Consider the following 15,224-nt stretch of genomic DNA (forward strand, 5'->3'; position numbering starts at 1 on the left):
CTGAGGTAAAATCACCATGGTAACCAGAATACTGAACCTGTCTCGCTCTCTCACCTTCAGTGTGTCCAGGCCTCTCTCCAGGTACGTTCCACACTTGTTCTTCTCTCCAGTCGAGGCGTAGAACTTACTCCACCAGTCCATGGACTCTTCTTCCTGTAGGTCAGAGGTCAGAGGTCAGAGGGTGAACACTAGATGGGCAGGAGGTGAGGAAGCTAAGAGGGCAAGTGGATAGGAAGGTATTTTGTTAGCTAGGGTTAGGGTTAGCTTGGTAGGTAGAACGGTGGGTGGCTAGGGAGGAAGTTACAAAGGTAGGTAGGTAAAAAAAGTGGGTAGCTAGGTAAGGTGGTATCAACATACAGTAGCTAGGTAGAAAGATGGACGAGGTAGGGGCATGGAAGCTAGGTAGGTAGCAAGATAAGAAGGTAGGACGATAGGTAGAAAGGAGGTTAGGTGGCTAGGTAGGTAGGAGCATGGAAGGTAGGTAGGTAGCAAGATAAGAAGGTAGGATGATAGGTAGAAAGGAGGTTAGGTAGTGAGATAGGTGGATAGTTAGGAGGTTAGGTGGCTAGGTAGGTGGATTGACAGATGTAAAAATAAATAAAAATTAAAAAAAACAGAGAATATTAAAACAGAACTTTGTTTTTCAATGTTAAAAAGAACTGAAAATAAATATTAAGGTAAATCCATTTGTCGAGTTTGTGTTTGATAATAAAATCCGAACATAACAAAGAGTCCAGGGAGGATGTGACATCACTGACTTCAACATATCCTTAACCTCCTCAACGACCTTTGACTGTTTTTTTGGAAAGACATTTAAAAAAAACTTTGTTTTTTTTTCTGCAGCAGCTCAGAAATAAGCAGCTTTTTTCCACTGATGACATGTTGTCATCATCATCATCATCATCATCATCGTCGTCGTGAACTTGGCCGACTCGCGTCAACAGCAGTCAAATCGGCCTCTGGTGGCTCTGCGGCGTCGAGCTCGTTGTTGTATACGAGCGTTGTGAGGGAATGGAAACGGGCAACGCCGCGATGGAAACACACACACACACACACACGTGTACACGCACACACGCGCGCACACACACACACACAGTGTGGACGAAACCATCAGGGACACGAGAAGAAACCTCATGTTCTACATGAATGAAGAGGTTCCTCTGTGAGGGAACAGTCACGTACGTGTTCAGTGTGCTGAGTATCGACAGTTTTCCAGCTCATTATTTTTTGGAATATTATTGGATATAATTTTTTTTTTCTCCACACAGAGTCGTACCGTTGACGCACTAAACGTCGGTGACAATGCAACCGAGTTGCACCAAACTTCACAAAACTCGGTGGAAACATGTCTCAGCCCGCGGTGAACAAAAAACTCCACGGGGACCATGACCTCAACGCAGCAGGAAATCGGCCATTTTGAATTTGGCGTCCATGTTGGCGATTTGTGTGTTTCGTAAGTGAACAAACTCACGTTTATCGTCCCAACGTAAAAAAAAAGAATTCATCAATCAATTTGCACTCGAAACATCAAAGACGAAAAGACGCTAATGTGCCAAAATGATTGGCACATTCTAAAGGGCGTGGCCACAGCGACCGCTGGAATTTAAAAACAGGAAGTGGCCTGTAACTTTGCCGTACATTGACTGATCGGCTAAAAACTTCACGTGTGACATAACAGACGCTGCCAGAAAACACTGAGACAAAGGCATAGCGCCACCTGCTGGCACTTGAAATAAATCGCCAATTTGGGAGCCTAAACATGCCCAAAAATGTTAATGGGCGGCACAAAAAAAGCAGGAATCCTACAGGAAGGTGGCCATTTTGGATTGAACGACCATTCTGGGGTTAATTTTGTGATTTTAGTCTTTAGGTGCAGGAAGCGTCTGAACTTTGACACTTAGCGCTAAAACAACGTCACATCCGTCGTAAAAAAAAAAAAAAAAGGAGGTCCGATTGGAAGAATCGTGAACCTCGTGTTTGTTTAGGACAGTCTTCTCCTGACATGGGAACCAGAGATTGAACCACGCCAAGGGAAACCGAGTAAACAATCCGATCTCATGCAGTGACACGTGGACGCGATCCCGTTACTCACCCACTGCACCACCTTGTGTTCCATGTTAAAGAGGAGAAAGAAAAGTTAGGACACACGTTAGACGTCGTGAACTCACTCACTCACTCTCATCATCATCATCATCACCATCATCATCATCATCATAAAAGTGAATCAATCCCAGGGTGAGTCATTCAGTGTACGGCGTCACTCTCTCTGTGAGAGGATGAAATGATGATGAAGTCATTTTGTTTTTTATTTTTTAACAGATATAAAACATTTTTGAATGAAACCCTGTTATTAACTTTTATTTTCTGGAGTGTGAAGCAGCGGAATCTATAAAAACTACGATGTCTGATGCCACTGGCAACAAGCAGAGAGAGTGTGTGTGTGTGTGTGTGTGTGCGTGTGTGTGTGCACGTTCTGGCTGGTCCTCACTTATTAAAGGGCTTTTTCCAGGGTTAAGACCTGGTTTTAGGTTAGAAATGAGTTTGGGTTAACAGGTTAAAGGTCAGGGAATGGCAGTGTTGTAATGTCACTACCAAATCAAATCACAAGAAGAAGAGTTGGTATTATGGTCTGTATTTACATAACTTTGATACTTGCGTACAGTAAATGCCTTATACTTTAAGACTTTTACTTAAGTAATATTAAAAGATAGGTGACATTTTCTGCTAACGTACTTCTACTTACAAAAAAAGGCATTTTTCCACGATACAGTTCAGCATGACTCAAACTTTTTGGAACTTAGTAGATTTTGGAATTCTAAGTAGATTTTGGAATTCTAAGTAGTTTTTGGAATTCTAAGTAGATTTTGGAATTCTAAGTAGTTTTTGGAATTATAAGTAGATTTTGGAATTATAAGTAGATTTTGGAATTATAAGTAGTTTTTGGAATTCTAAGTAGATTTTGGAATTATAAGTAGATTTTGGAATTATAAGTAGATTTTGGAATTCTAAGTAGAATTCTTAAGTCTTTTTAACTGATCTACAGTTGGACATTGTTGGCTTTGATTCTTGTGTCAGACGTCGCGCTCATGACTCTTCAGTGACGACACTCTCTGACCAATCGGAGGCCGGCGTCTGTTGACGCCACATTTTAGTATCAGCTCGCTTTGACCTCGTCAGAACAGGAACTAAAACAAACACCAGGTTCTGTCACTGGGTCCTCACTATGAATGTGTGTGTGTGTGTGTCTGTGTGTCCGTCCACTGGCTTTGACACAACGAGGGGAAAAAGACGCGACTACAAAGTTCGACAAAGTCTCCGCCCCACGACCTTCAACCCTCGCAGGAACACTCTGAACTTAAAACACACACTTGTGACGCATGCAACAACTTTTTTTCTTTGTGTGTGTGTGTGTGTGTGTTGTAGCCATAAATGTAGAACAAAAGTGCTCTTATGGCACTGGGCTGGTGTAGAATCCCCTTTCGCCTACTTCCCACAGACACACACACACACACACACAGAGGGCGGGGTCAAAGGGGGTCATTATGGAATTCCTAATTTTTCCAAAGTGGCAGCATGGCATGGAAAAGGGCAGCACGTGGTGCTTCACCTAGAACATGACACACACACACACACACACACACACACACACACACACACACACACACACACACACGTATGGCGCTGAATGTCTGAGGCGTGAAGAGTCTGGTGTGTGTTAATGTGTCCTCCGAGTGCAGCCGGTGCCAAGCAGTGATGACAGGGGCGCCAGAAACTGTGTGTGTGTGTGTGAGAGAGAGTGTGTGTGTGTGAGTGAGTGTGAGTGTGTGTGTGTGAGTGTGTGTGTGTGTGTGTGCGTTTTCACTCTGAGTATATTTAATAGACGTCGCAGTCTGGAACCCTCTTTGCAGCCTTAATCTGTCTGAACCAGGAGTCGTGGACTTGAGAGTACACACACACACACACACACACACACACACACACACAGGCAGGCAGGCTGCCGTGGTGTGTTCAGGGTGTCAGTGTGGTTTTGCAGCCTATCATTACGCCCTGCAGGGAGAAGCCAGACTAACCAGAGTGAGACTGGCACTGCCAAGAAAACCTCAGCGATCACAGTCTGGATTTACATAAGAGCCACTGAGCTGCTCCGTAATAACGCTCTCCGAGAGGGGAAGCCCGTGAGGTCAGGGGTCAGGGGTCAGAGCGGCAGCCTGCCGCAAACCTTCAAAGTACAAATGAGACTTTTCCACGGCGAAAACGGTCTGAATTTTCCCGTTCAGGTCAAACTCACTCAGTGGATAATGAAGCATTATCATACTGTTCAAGGGAAATGATACCCATTGAATTTGAAGTCACAGGTCGTAGAAATGTTTACACTTAGTGTTTGAACGTCCAAAAAAAACACTCCTGAGTCAATGGGACCAAAAAACAAGAAGTAGTTCCACCCTTAACTGTGGATGTTTTCTAACAAAAACATTCAAAGCAGACGGCTTTGTTGCTAAAAGCTACGCTAATCAACCTCGTCAGTCAAAGTCGTTAGCTTAGAAATGTGCTTGACAAGTGAACATCTGATAAAACTATATTCACAGTCAATCCAACAGCGTGATTGCGGGATCCATCATATTTGTGTATTTAACTTTGTCAAAAGTTAGGAACGCTGGCCTCACAACGTTCAAACAGAGCTAACGTAGCGCTAACCCGGCGCTAAAACAAACACGGCTACGCAGATGCTACGAGGAGTCTGACGAGTCACGGTTGTGGACGTCTGAGCTGAAACGGAGCAGCTTCAGTGCCACACACGCAGGTTTGGCGCTCTGACCGACTCCTCAACCGCGCCAAAAAACCTGGTGCTGATTCTCTGAGTCCAAAAAAACCTGGTCAATGTGAGGAATGTGGAAAAAATTCTGGGCAAAGATGTTTCGGCCGAGCTGTTTGTGTGCGTTTGTCATAAACTCCGCTGTGGTTTTGGACGCGGGCGCTTATGACAAAACCTCAAGTAAAAATCTGAGGCATTCTCACGTAAATAAATGTCTTCTTTTTGTGTCACTGATTGACAAAACACAGCAGCCATTCCATCCACGGCCAGTTCTTCACAGTGTTTCCATTCACTGCAAAGACTTCTACATCTGCTGGAAAGAAAAATGCAGGAACAAAAATTCCAGAGTCGTCACTGAGGAGTTAGCGTTAGCACTGACAGCCGTCGATATTTTATTTTTTTATTTAATTAAAGCATTTTAATGTTTGAAAATATACTTGATCTTTGCGCCGTGGTTTTGTGTGTATGGACGACGTTAAAAAACACACATGTGGATCGTTTTCAAGAAAGCTAGCATTCTGACTCCTGTAGCTCAAACCCGGAACATTCTCCTGGTGCTGCATGCTACTGTTAGCCTCTAGTTGTGTGTTAGCCAGTTGAGATTAATATGTTTTTATCTGTGAATGTCTTTCATCATACAAGCTAGCTTGCCACATGTCCATAGCCTAGCTATGGCCTTATATAAAGGACTGGACAACACTTTTAAAACAAATTAAATGCTTTTTAAGGATTTTGAAACCACTTTAAAACAGAACGTTTTAAATTACACTTTTGTCATAATCTAATAAATTATCATCTACCATCAGTTAGATTTATTTATTTATTTTATTTTTGTGCGTCCTAGATTCTTAAAATTCACAGTTCTTTGTTAGTTTTCTTTGAAAGTTCTTTCCACTTTTTGAACGTAGCTATTAAAGGACCAGTGTGTAAAATTACATCATTTCTCACTTGGTAGAACCAGAAAATTAGATAATTATACTTAATTTGTAAAGCTGTACTGAGGCGGCCATTCTTGACCACCATTTTTTTTTTTACAGTAGCCCACAATGGACAAACTAGACGTTTTTGAGTTTTGATTATAACTGAAGGCTACAGAGGTTCAAAAACACCTTGTTTTTACATTTAAGAACAGTTTCTAACTTTTTACAGTATTTTGAACTCCTTTTTTGGACCCACTAAATGAGCCGAACACACTAAATAACCAACTACAGATGTTTGTTTTTGTGTACGATGTCGGGATTATTAACGCAGACGTAAGCGGTCTGATAAAGTCTGGATCTGGAGGTTAATGGTCTGATCAGTGAGAGGAGCTTCCATCAGTCTGCGGCTGAAATTAGCAGAAGAAAAGAACAACAATCGTGATTTAGTAAACTGTTTTTGACGTCTTGTTTCTGGTCATTAAAGGACCATAAATGAGCGTCTCATAAAATCCACCCCCCCACCCGCCCCTCCAAAGTCCTGGACTGGAGCCACTTCAGTTAGTATCTGGATTTATGGAACGCTGTTTTCAGAACTGGGATCTTTAACAAACCTGACTGGGTTTTGGCAGCAAACCGGGACAGTTGTGATGAGAATTGATGTCAGAGGACAAGGTGCAGCGAAAACCGCAATTATTATTAAAGCGGCCCAGAGTCGTATGAATATTAAAAAAAAGCAGGCGTTACACGACAGCTTTCTTTAATACAGACGACGAGGAGAGAGAGAGAGAGAGAGAGATCGGTTTCATCTGTGACAAATGCTGTCATCAGGCGCGGACGCCGAAGATACAACGTGACACGCGATGTTCATTTTCCATCGCGGCGACGTATGATCTCAAGTATCCCGAGAGCGCCGCGCGAGCAGCCGTGACCCCCGGCGACACACGATCCCCCGCTAACTTCTCCAACTCTGAAACCGAATCCCACTGATCCGCCTTGGAAGGCACACGGGTTCGGGCACAGTGCGCCGCGCGGTAATCTGGTAATCATCAGACACACGCCCATGACCTGTTTTTTTCTCCGTTGGCGAGATTAATAAGCCAGGATTTACAGCACATGAGGGTGAACTCTCTTTGTCTGGTGCCAGGAGATATTAGCCCTCCCCGCTTTCCCCTCATTTGAGTCAAAAGTTCTTTCTGCTTCTCGAACCCGCTCTCATTTATCCATCCCTCCCTCAGCCTTTAGTAACTGTCTGCTTACAGAGACTTGTGGTACAGAGGATCTATAGCAGCTCTGTTGACTTTGGCCCCGGCCAGACAGAAAGCCGAGCCTTTAATTTGACTGGTTTCAATATCTGACCCTTAATAAAACAAATATCTTTGTTTGGAGAGAGAGGAATCATCCCCAATTACTGTCGAGCGAGCGAGGAGGTTCGGCCGCGCGACTGGATGAGTGAATTTGTGCTCGCCGTCTGCTCCGGGTCAAGCTCAGTCTTCAAATTGACCTGGCTTAGAAAAATAAGAATGAAAGAATGTAACGCGGAGCGTGGCCTCGTTCGTTCAAACGTGGCGTCGGGTTTCTTCTGTGACCGCACGACTCGCTGTCGAGAAAAAAAAAAAAAGGATCCCTGATTTCTTTTTGAGTAGAGCGAGAGTGAAAGAACAAACATTGTCTCACAGTTATCCATCAGTGTCTCGCTCTAAATCAACTTCATTAATGAGAAGAAAAGGGGAGTTCCCGCTCGAGTCAAATCAGATCTCTGCTACTGTTTACTTCTCTGCAGCTGAAGCGCAGCGAGCGGCCAGAAAAACACCGCTCTCTCACTTTGTTTCTGTGCAAAAGTTCTTGGAAACGTTGCGCCTGAGCACTCCGTGCAGAGCGAAGTGTGTGGACAGAACATGTCACATCACTATTGATGCAGAGGTGCAGGAAATCTGGGGCATTTCAGGCCAAATCCTGCAGATTGGTGTGGTTTTATGCGTCTCTTGTTACGCAGATGATCTTCTTCTCGCTCTGACCAGGTGTTTTTGTACGGGTCACTAACTTTGATTAAATCTGACCATATTTACACCAAAAGCACTGTTGGTAGATTTGCAAATTACAGTGAGTGAAGCAAGTACGGCTCAGAAACATAAGCGTGTCTTTTTCCTCCAGATCTCTGCAATGTGTAATTTTGTGGTTAAAATTAATTGAAAGGGACAGAACTCTCTATACATGAAATATGTGAGGAAAGAATCCAAGGGAAACTAAAACTATACATGTTTTTGTCGGGATTTAACAGATAGAAATTAGGTTAAATGTAGATTTGTGAAATTCTCAGCAATCTTCAGGCTACTAAGTCGTCATACCAACTCATTTCTGAGACAATACTTTTTTATGAAGCACATGAATATCTTCATTAAATTGTAAAAACAGTACAAATAAATGACTAATCGTACACCAGCAACCACAACAAACATGGTAACGAGACATTGTGTGCCTTTAAATCACAACCAAACCAAACATATGCAGTTTTTAAAATTTCTGATAAAAATGACACCATAACTCACCATAAATGTGAGTTTTTCTGGAGTGTTTGTTTCTGCTTATTGTCAGTGAGAACAGACACACGTGAGACAGAATGTACGTAAATGTAATAAAACATGTGGAGATTAATGTGTTAAATGTGAATGAATGAATGAGAGTTAGAGGATGAGTGTGTTACCTACATGAAGGCTGGAGAAAGAGGCTGAGAGGTTAATGATAGCTGAGCCGGCTCCATCTGCAAACTGTGACACACACACACACATATAGGCTCAGGTTAGCTGGTTAAAAACACACAGTTGTTAACATCATCAGATGTATTAATGAGTCTAACGCGTGTTTGGCTCAGAGCGGCAACAGTTAATTCAGTGTTTTTGTGAGAGAAGGAAAAAACTGAGCGCGGTGTCGGCTTCAAAATCCCCCCCCCCACGCTTCACAGATACAACTACGGCTACAGCCACAAAACTCATAACTTACCTACTCATATCATCCCATTTCTTAGCTGTTATTGTTGGCTAACACATGTCTCGCCACAGAAAGTCTTTTCGGATCATCTGAAAACCACGGACAAAACACGCATGGAAGTCTGGACCTTAGCTAGCATTTATCAAGTCCACTTGAGTATAAGTAACTAATGTGAGCTATCAAGTTAACAAGAGTATAAGTAACTAATGTGAGCTATCAAGTTAAGGAGCGTATAAGTAGCTAATGTTAGCTATCAAGTTAACAAGAGTATAAGTAGCTAATGTTAGCTATCAAGTTAACAAGAGTATAAGTAGCTAATGTTAGCTATTAATTGAATTGAATTGAATTGACTTTATTCCTCCCCCAGGGGGGAAACACACATTCACCACAGCTCAGTTGTGAAAAAAACAAAGTGAATAGAAAAAAATAAGAATAAGAATAAAAAAAGAAATAAAAAATAATAAAAAAAGAAATAAAAAATAAAAGATAAAAGAGTATAAGTAGCTAATGTTAGCTATCAAGTTAAGAGTATAATGTTAGCTATCAAGTTAACAAGCATATAAGTAGCTCATGTTAGTTATCAAGTTATCAAAAGTATAAGTAGCTTATGTTAGCTATCAAGTTATCAAGAGCATCAATGGTCGTTAGCAGTGAGCGTACGTAGTTTAAATCCAGTGTGACATGATTAATATGAAGATTCACACGTTCACCTTCACCCTCTGACAGTTTTCTTCATTTTAGTTGTTGACAAACTGCTGCAGCTCGTAAACAAATATTAAAAATTGCAAAACAACAGTGATTCATTACTCAAACACGAGGGTGTGTGTGTGTGTGTGAGCAAGAGAGAGGAAGAGGATTTGACCTCTAAACTTTATAAAAATCAATGTTTTTCATTTAAATCATTGTTTTATGACTTTGTTACACACCAATGATGTGTGTTTGTGTGTGTGTGTGTGTGTGGAGGCCATAGTGGCGCCTGTGGGTTGACAAGAAGGACACACACATACAAAAATGAAAAGACCAAAGGGGGGTATGAAGTTGATGGAGGGAAAAGAAGAAGAAGAAGAAATAGAAGAGTGGTCAATGAACCACAACAATGAAAGAGAGAGAGGGAAACAGAGAGAGGAGGAGGAGGATGAGGAAGATGCCCTTTAATTAACCACATTAAAACAACTGTCAGATTGATAAATAGAGAGAGAGCGAGAAGGCACGAGAAAATAAAGAGAGGAATGTGCGAAAAGAGACAGATGAGAGGTGGAGACGAGAGAAGGAGAAACGAAGGGAGGATGATAAAGATGAAGTGAAGACAGAGGAGGAGAAGGATGAGGTGAAATGAGGAGAAGACGGAGGATCGTGACGGGGAAACTCAAACGTCTTTGAACGCCACATGAGTGCAGTGGTTTTTCCACGTTACAGCTCATTAACTGTGGATTCTGTGCACTTGAACACAACAGCAGAAGGTTTTCCACTGCACCACGTGCTGCCTTCACTGACCCCTCACTCACAAAGTCACTTTGTTTTTGTATTATTTTTATGAAATGGTTTCATCAAAATCATTACTTTTATTCTTTAATATATATTCTATGACTCATTTCCTGTCTCCAGCTCATGATTTCACGTGTTTAAACAGCAGTTTTTAGCCAGTACCGTAAACCGCTCACTCTCCCACACCAAAGCCCATAGAGAAAATCAGTGATTTTAACGTCACAGCACACAGGAGCTGTTGATCCACTGCTGCCTCCATCTCTAAGTTAAAATGTCTTATTTTGTCAGATTTGGCATTCAAAAATCTACGTTCAGATTTACGTCAGTGACACAAAGTGACCACACGAGGCAGCAGTAGACCAGCAGCTCCTGTGTCCCCGCGAGCTAAAATCACTGGTTTTCTCTATGGGCTTTGGTGTGGGAGAGTGAGCGGTTTTACAAACTTCACTTTCCTGTTGGAAAAGTCTGTCTAACGGCGAGATAAAGACGGGAGCGTGTTCTGAAAGATGTCGTAGACTTGAACCGACGTGGATTTTACGAGTTGTTGTTGAGTGGCCCCTTAAAAAACACACTGAACTTTCCCCTTAAATAGGCAAACCTCAGAACAGTAAAGAAAGAGAGAAAGAAGCTAACAGTCATTGTTAATGATTGGTGACGGGCGCGAGTCTCGTGGTTGCAGCAGCAGCCACAGACCACAGAGATGGTTGCCATGTCATAATGTCAGAACATGTTTACTTATGCTGCTGTACTGTACCACTGAACACACACACACACACAGATGTTCTCTGTGGAAAGATGTTGTTCAGTTACACACGCGTACACAGATGCACACACTCAGGAACTGTACAAGCACTGACCTTGGGGCTTGATCTGGGTCCAGCATCAGGGCCAGTGCTCTGTGTGCACTTTAAATTCAAAACTTTGGCATCATGTGGAACTCAGAGCCCTTTTCTCATCTTCTAAAAACAACGCGACAACGTCCAGTTAGTACTCGAGGTTACCTCGCGGTCAACCAGCCTCTCAGTGGTCTCCACAACATGGACGTTCATGTCTCTTCTATGTACGGTCATTTGTCCCACCATCGTGAGCCAGGAAACCCGTCGAGAAGACGCAGCGGTGGACAGGCGGCTGGTTCTTCTGGAATACTTTGACGCTAATGTCTAATTTAAAGCTTATTCAGGTAACAAAAGGCGGAGTCACACCGTGGACAGGTCAATTTAGAGCGTCCAATTAATATGAGGAAACTCAGAGAACCGGAGTAGAACCCATATGGATATGGGGGAGAACGCGAAAGGCCCTTTCGTAGGACTGGGTCACAAACCTGGGCTAGCCACTACTCCGCCGTGTGGACCCTGTAGCCATGTTGGAACAGGTTCAGTTTGGTTCAGTATGGTTGTGTGTTCCCAGGAGGACTAGAAGTAAAATAACCAGGCTCAATCGTTCCAGTCTTTGGCACCGTTCCCTTGGGGTACAGTACGGTCAGGGCAAAAATAAACATCACATGGAACGCAACCCAGGACTGTACCATTACAAACCGTACCATGCTGCACCGCGAGAACCTTTAACCACCTGCGGCGGGTTAGTCTTACCTGGTCAGGAACCAGCGGCTCCTCGTCACCGATGTCGATGAAAACCTCGCCGGACGTCAGCTGCGATGCTTCACCTTCACAAAACACACAAAAACACGTTGAACGCTGATTATCAACGATTAGATATATTCCCGTCCGTCCTGGCGTCTTACGTCGCCATCCCGCCTCGTCCTCCTCGTCCTCCGGCGCCGCTCCCTCGCCCTCCGGGTCGCACCGGTACTCCTCCAGAGAGCGGATGGTGCACTGACCGACCACGGGCTTCCTGCCAAACTGACGGTTGTCGATGACTTTGATGACGATTGGTGGCATGTAGAGCTCCTCACGTGGAAGTCGCTGCAGACACACACACACAGAGAAGTGGAAAGAATGAGGAATAAAGGTAGATCCTTGTGCTGTAATTGGTTCTGCCACGTGCCTGCCTGACGCTGAGTGGCTGAGGGTCTGAGGGTCTGAGGTTGATTGGTCACGCCTTGGTGACCGTCCAATCAGGGCATCACGGTGATGTGACTGAACTGATCTCGGGCCACAAGCGTCTCGTTGACTTAAATATCGTGACACTGCTGACTTTACATGACAGTTGAAAATGTTTCCTTTCCACCATCTGCTAATTTAACTGTCGCTAAACGTCAACAAAAATCACAGATTTCAGCTTCAGACGCTTGGGGACAAGACTTTAACTGTTTACATCAACGTATTTTCTCAGTTTTTCATAAACTCAGCAACACATGGATGTTGGAGTTTCAACAAATTTAGAGACTGATTCAAATTCAACACGAGTGTAGCCTCAGAAACACATTTATCACGTGGAATACATCGAATAATGTTGACAAGTGTATAAAAAAGATCCTAATCCTTACCTCTTACACCTTGATTAACCTAGTGGTATTAAAGCTGCAGTCAGTAAGTTCATTACTGTCATAGTGTCATTATATTTGTGTCAAAAACCATAAACATAAAGAAAATGTGTAACATAGAGTAAAATGCTCAAATTTAGGAATTTTTTTGAAAAGGAAAGCTCAAGTAATGTGATTGCTAACAGCAGCAAAAAAGGCTAAAAGAAGCTTTTGTTTACGTCGACAAAAAGAGTTGTTCTTAGCATGAATTAGCCCGAAAAATCCTACGCTTAACTGCACATGTATAAAAATTGGACAAAACGCTAACAATAGCAATTGACAGGAAGTAAGCCAAAAAAGTAGTAGTTTCATGCTTCCTAGCGTGAAACTATTTTAGAAGTCCAACTTGGCTGTGAAAAATGTGTTTCAACACGTTTGAACGATGTTAGCTAAAAGACAACGTCATTAACAAACTCGCAACTAAATATTTTCTGTGGATTTTGTTCGTGTGAGCAAAAAGTGCTGCTTCCTAGTGTGAAGCTAAACCAGGGGAATTATGGTTTTAATTTATAGCAGGTTTTTTGAAATTATTATTTTACAGACGTTTGCATCCTTGATAAAAGTTAAACGGACAACAGAACAAGCGAAACGTTTGGACGACATAAACTGCGCTAACGATATTTTCTTTTTCTCCTGAGTCAAATTAAAAGATTTTCTCATTTTCTAACACGAACGCTGAATTTTTGTGTTTCCTTTGAGAGTCCGGTCGTGGCGCTTCCCGCGGTCTCGCCCCCGCGCTGGTCAACACACGACCTTAATCTTGTTAGCGCTAAAGTGCAGCGGAACCAGACAAAGGTTGTGTATTCAAGGGGGGAAAATATGTGAATATTTCCATCGTCCAGTGGAAGTTGTCATAATAAAACAGACCGTTGAAACATTAACATTAAACAAGCTTAATATTCCCACGTTTCACTTTAGCTTTTCAGTCGCTCAGTGGAAACATGCTCTCAGAGCCGTTTTACATTTCAAGAGTAAATAATCACAGTTTGCCTGTAACACTGTGGTTTCTCCCTGATTGAAATGAATGGATGAATTAACATGAATATGACCAATAAAAGCCCTCATTACAGCTGCTATAATCAATACGTTACATTAGCAGTGGAGCATAAGAATGTTTGTTTTAAAAAGGTGGTGCATGTGACCAATAATCAAACCCCCCCCTAAAAATCAAACTTTTGACCTTAATCTGAATAAGACATTCGCTGTGTTGTTCTCCTGACTCCGCCTCCTTCAGAGGCTGCATTCAAAAGCCAAGCGCCACATTTGTAGGCACCTTTAAATGTGTCCTGAACGATGATGGCAACAATTGGTGGACGCTCCCTGGATTCAATGCAATAACAACAACAAAAACAAAATGTCAGAGAAACTAGAAAATACACTTTATTTTGTAAAAATGCTATTGAGGCCGAGTCTTTTGTTAAGAGACTAAAATCTGTTTTAATCATGTTAAAATGGTCATTTTCACATTTGTTCTCACAAAACTTGACCTCCGCACCAAAGTTCATAGAGAAAATCAATGATTTTAACATCACAGCACACAGGAGTTGTTGATCCACTGCTGCCTCCATCCCTAAGTTCAAATCTCTTGTTTTGCCATTTCGGCTTGAAAACTAATTTGTTCAGATTTACCTCAGTGACACAAAGTGACCACACGAGGCAGCACTGATCACTGACTTTCTCTATGAGGTTTGGTGTGGGAGAGTGAGTGTTTTACAAACTTCAGTTTCCTGTCTAACAGTGAGATAAAGAACTGAAACATGTTCTTGAGATATTGTAGACTTAGACTGATGTAGATTTCATTTGCCAAGTGTCTGGTTGCAGGTTCTAAGAGCAGATGTGTCAGTACGTCAACAACCGCACTGCAAAAAACCTGAACTACGACTTTAAGAGCACCTATAGCAGGTCAGTCATGTGCATGACGGCGCTCTCCACCCTGCATTAAATCTGTATAATGTATATATTGGTAACCATGGGACGCGCCCCGTATGATTCTGACGCCTCACAGCTGCAGAATAGTCCGTGTTTTCAGCCAAAATCCACACTCTCTGCTACGTTTCTACAAATCAAGCAGATCATCTCCACCGTCATTATCATGGCTCTGCTGATGAAGATAAATGAGCCACGTAAACCACATCACAGCAGACGTCTCATTAGCCGCTAAAGAGGCGCGTTCGTACGACTCAGCGCTGATTACACGCGTGTGTGAGTGTGTGTGTGTGTGTCTGTTCTCACCACATCAAGCAGCAGAGTGTTGACGTCAAAGTTGGGCTTCTTCTTCATGCTGCGGATGACGCAGCTCTGGATCATGGTGCCGCCGCACTCCACCTGCAGGCTTGGAGAGGTAACGCTGGCTAACTGGAAGCTCTTCAGGTTACGAACACCCCATGCCAAAATCTGGACAGGAAGATGAGACAAGATTTTACTTAAACTTCAATCAGTATAACTGTCTGGATCGGAGGCCAATTTGTGCGACTTTGCAAACGTTGTTTCTGAACTCCTCTTCGTACAGATTTAACACCACCAACTTCAATTTTTGCCA

General features: G+C 42.8%; 1 protein-coding gene across 1 annotated transcript in view; it reads right to left on the reverse strand.

Moving 5' to 3' along the window:
- The window catches only part of dysf (dysferlin, limb girdle muscular dystrophy 2B (autosomal recessive)), a 50,383-nt gene that overhangs the window by 15,015 nt on the left and 20,144 nt on the right, over window positions 1-15,224 (reverse strand). Inside the window, exons 39-44 of the mRNA XM_044021112.1 lie at window positions 14,918-15,079; window positions 11,945-12,125; window positions 11,793-11,866; window positions 8,439-8,498; window positions 2,093-2,104; window positions 55-153 (exon numbers count right to left, since the gene is read on the reverse strand). Coding sequence (XP_043877047.1) covers window positions 55-153; window positions 2,093-2,104; window positions 8,439-8,498; window positions 11,793-11,866; window positions 11,945-12,125; window positions 14,918-15,079 — 588 coding nt within the window. The remainder of the gene's footprint in view (window positions 1-54; window positions 154-2,092; window positions 2,105-8,438; window positions 8,499-11,792; window positions 11,867-11,944; window positions 12,126-14,917; window positions 15,080-15,224) is intronic.

This window comes from Solea senegalensis, linkage group LG3, assembly GCF_019176455.1.
Source record: "Solea senegalensis isolate Sse05_10M linkage group LG3, IFAPA_SoseM_1, whole genome shotgun sequence".
NCBI lineage: Eukaryota > Metazoa > Chordata > Actinopteri > Pleuronectiformes > Soleidae > Solea > Solea senegalensis.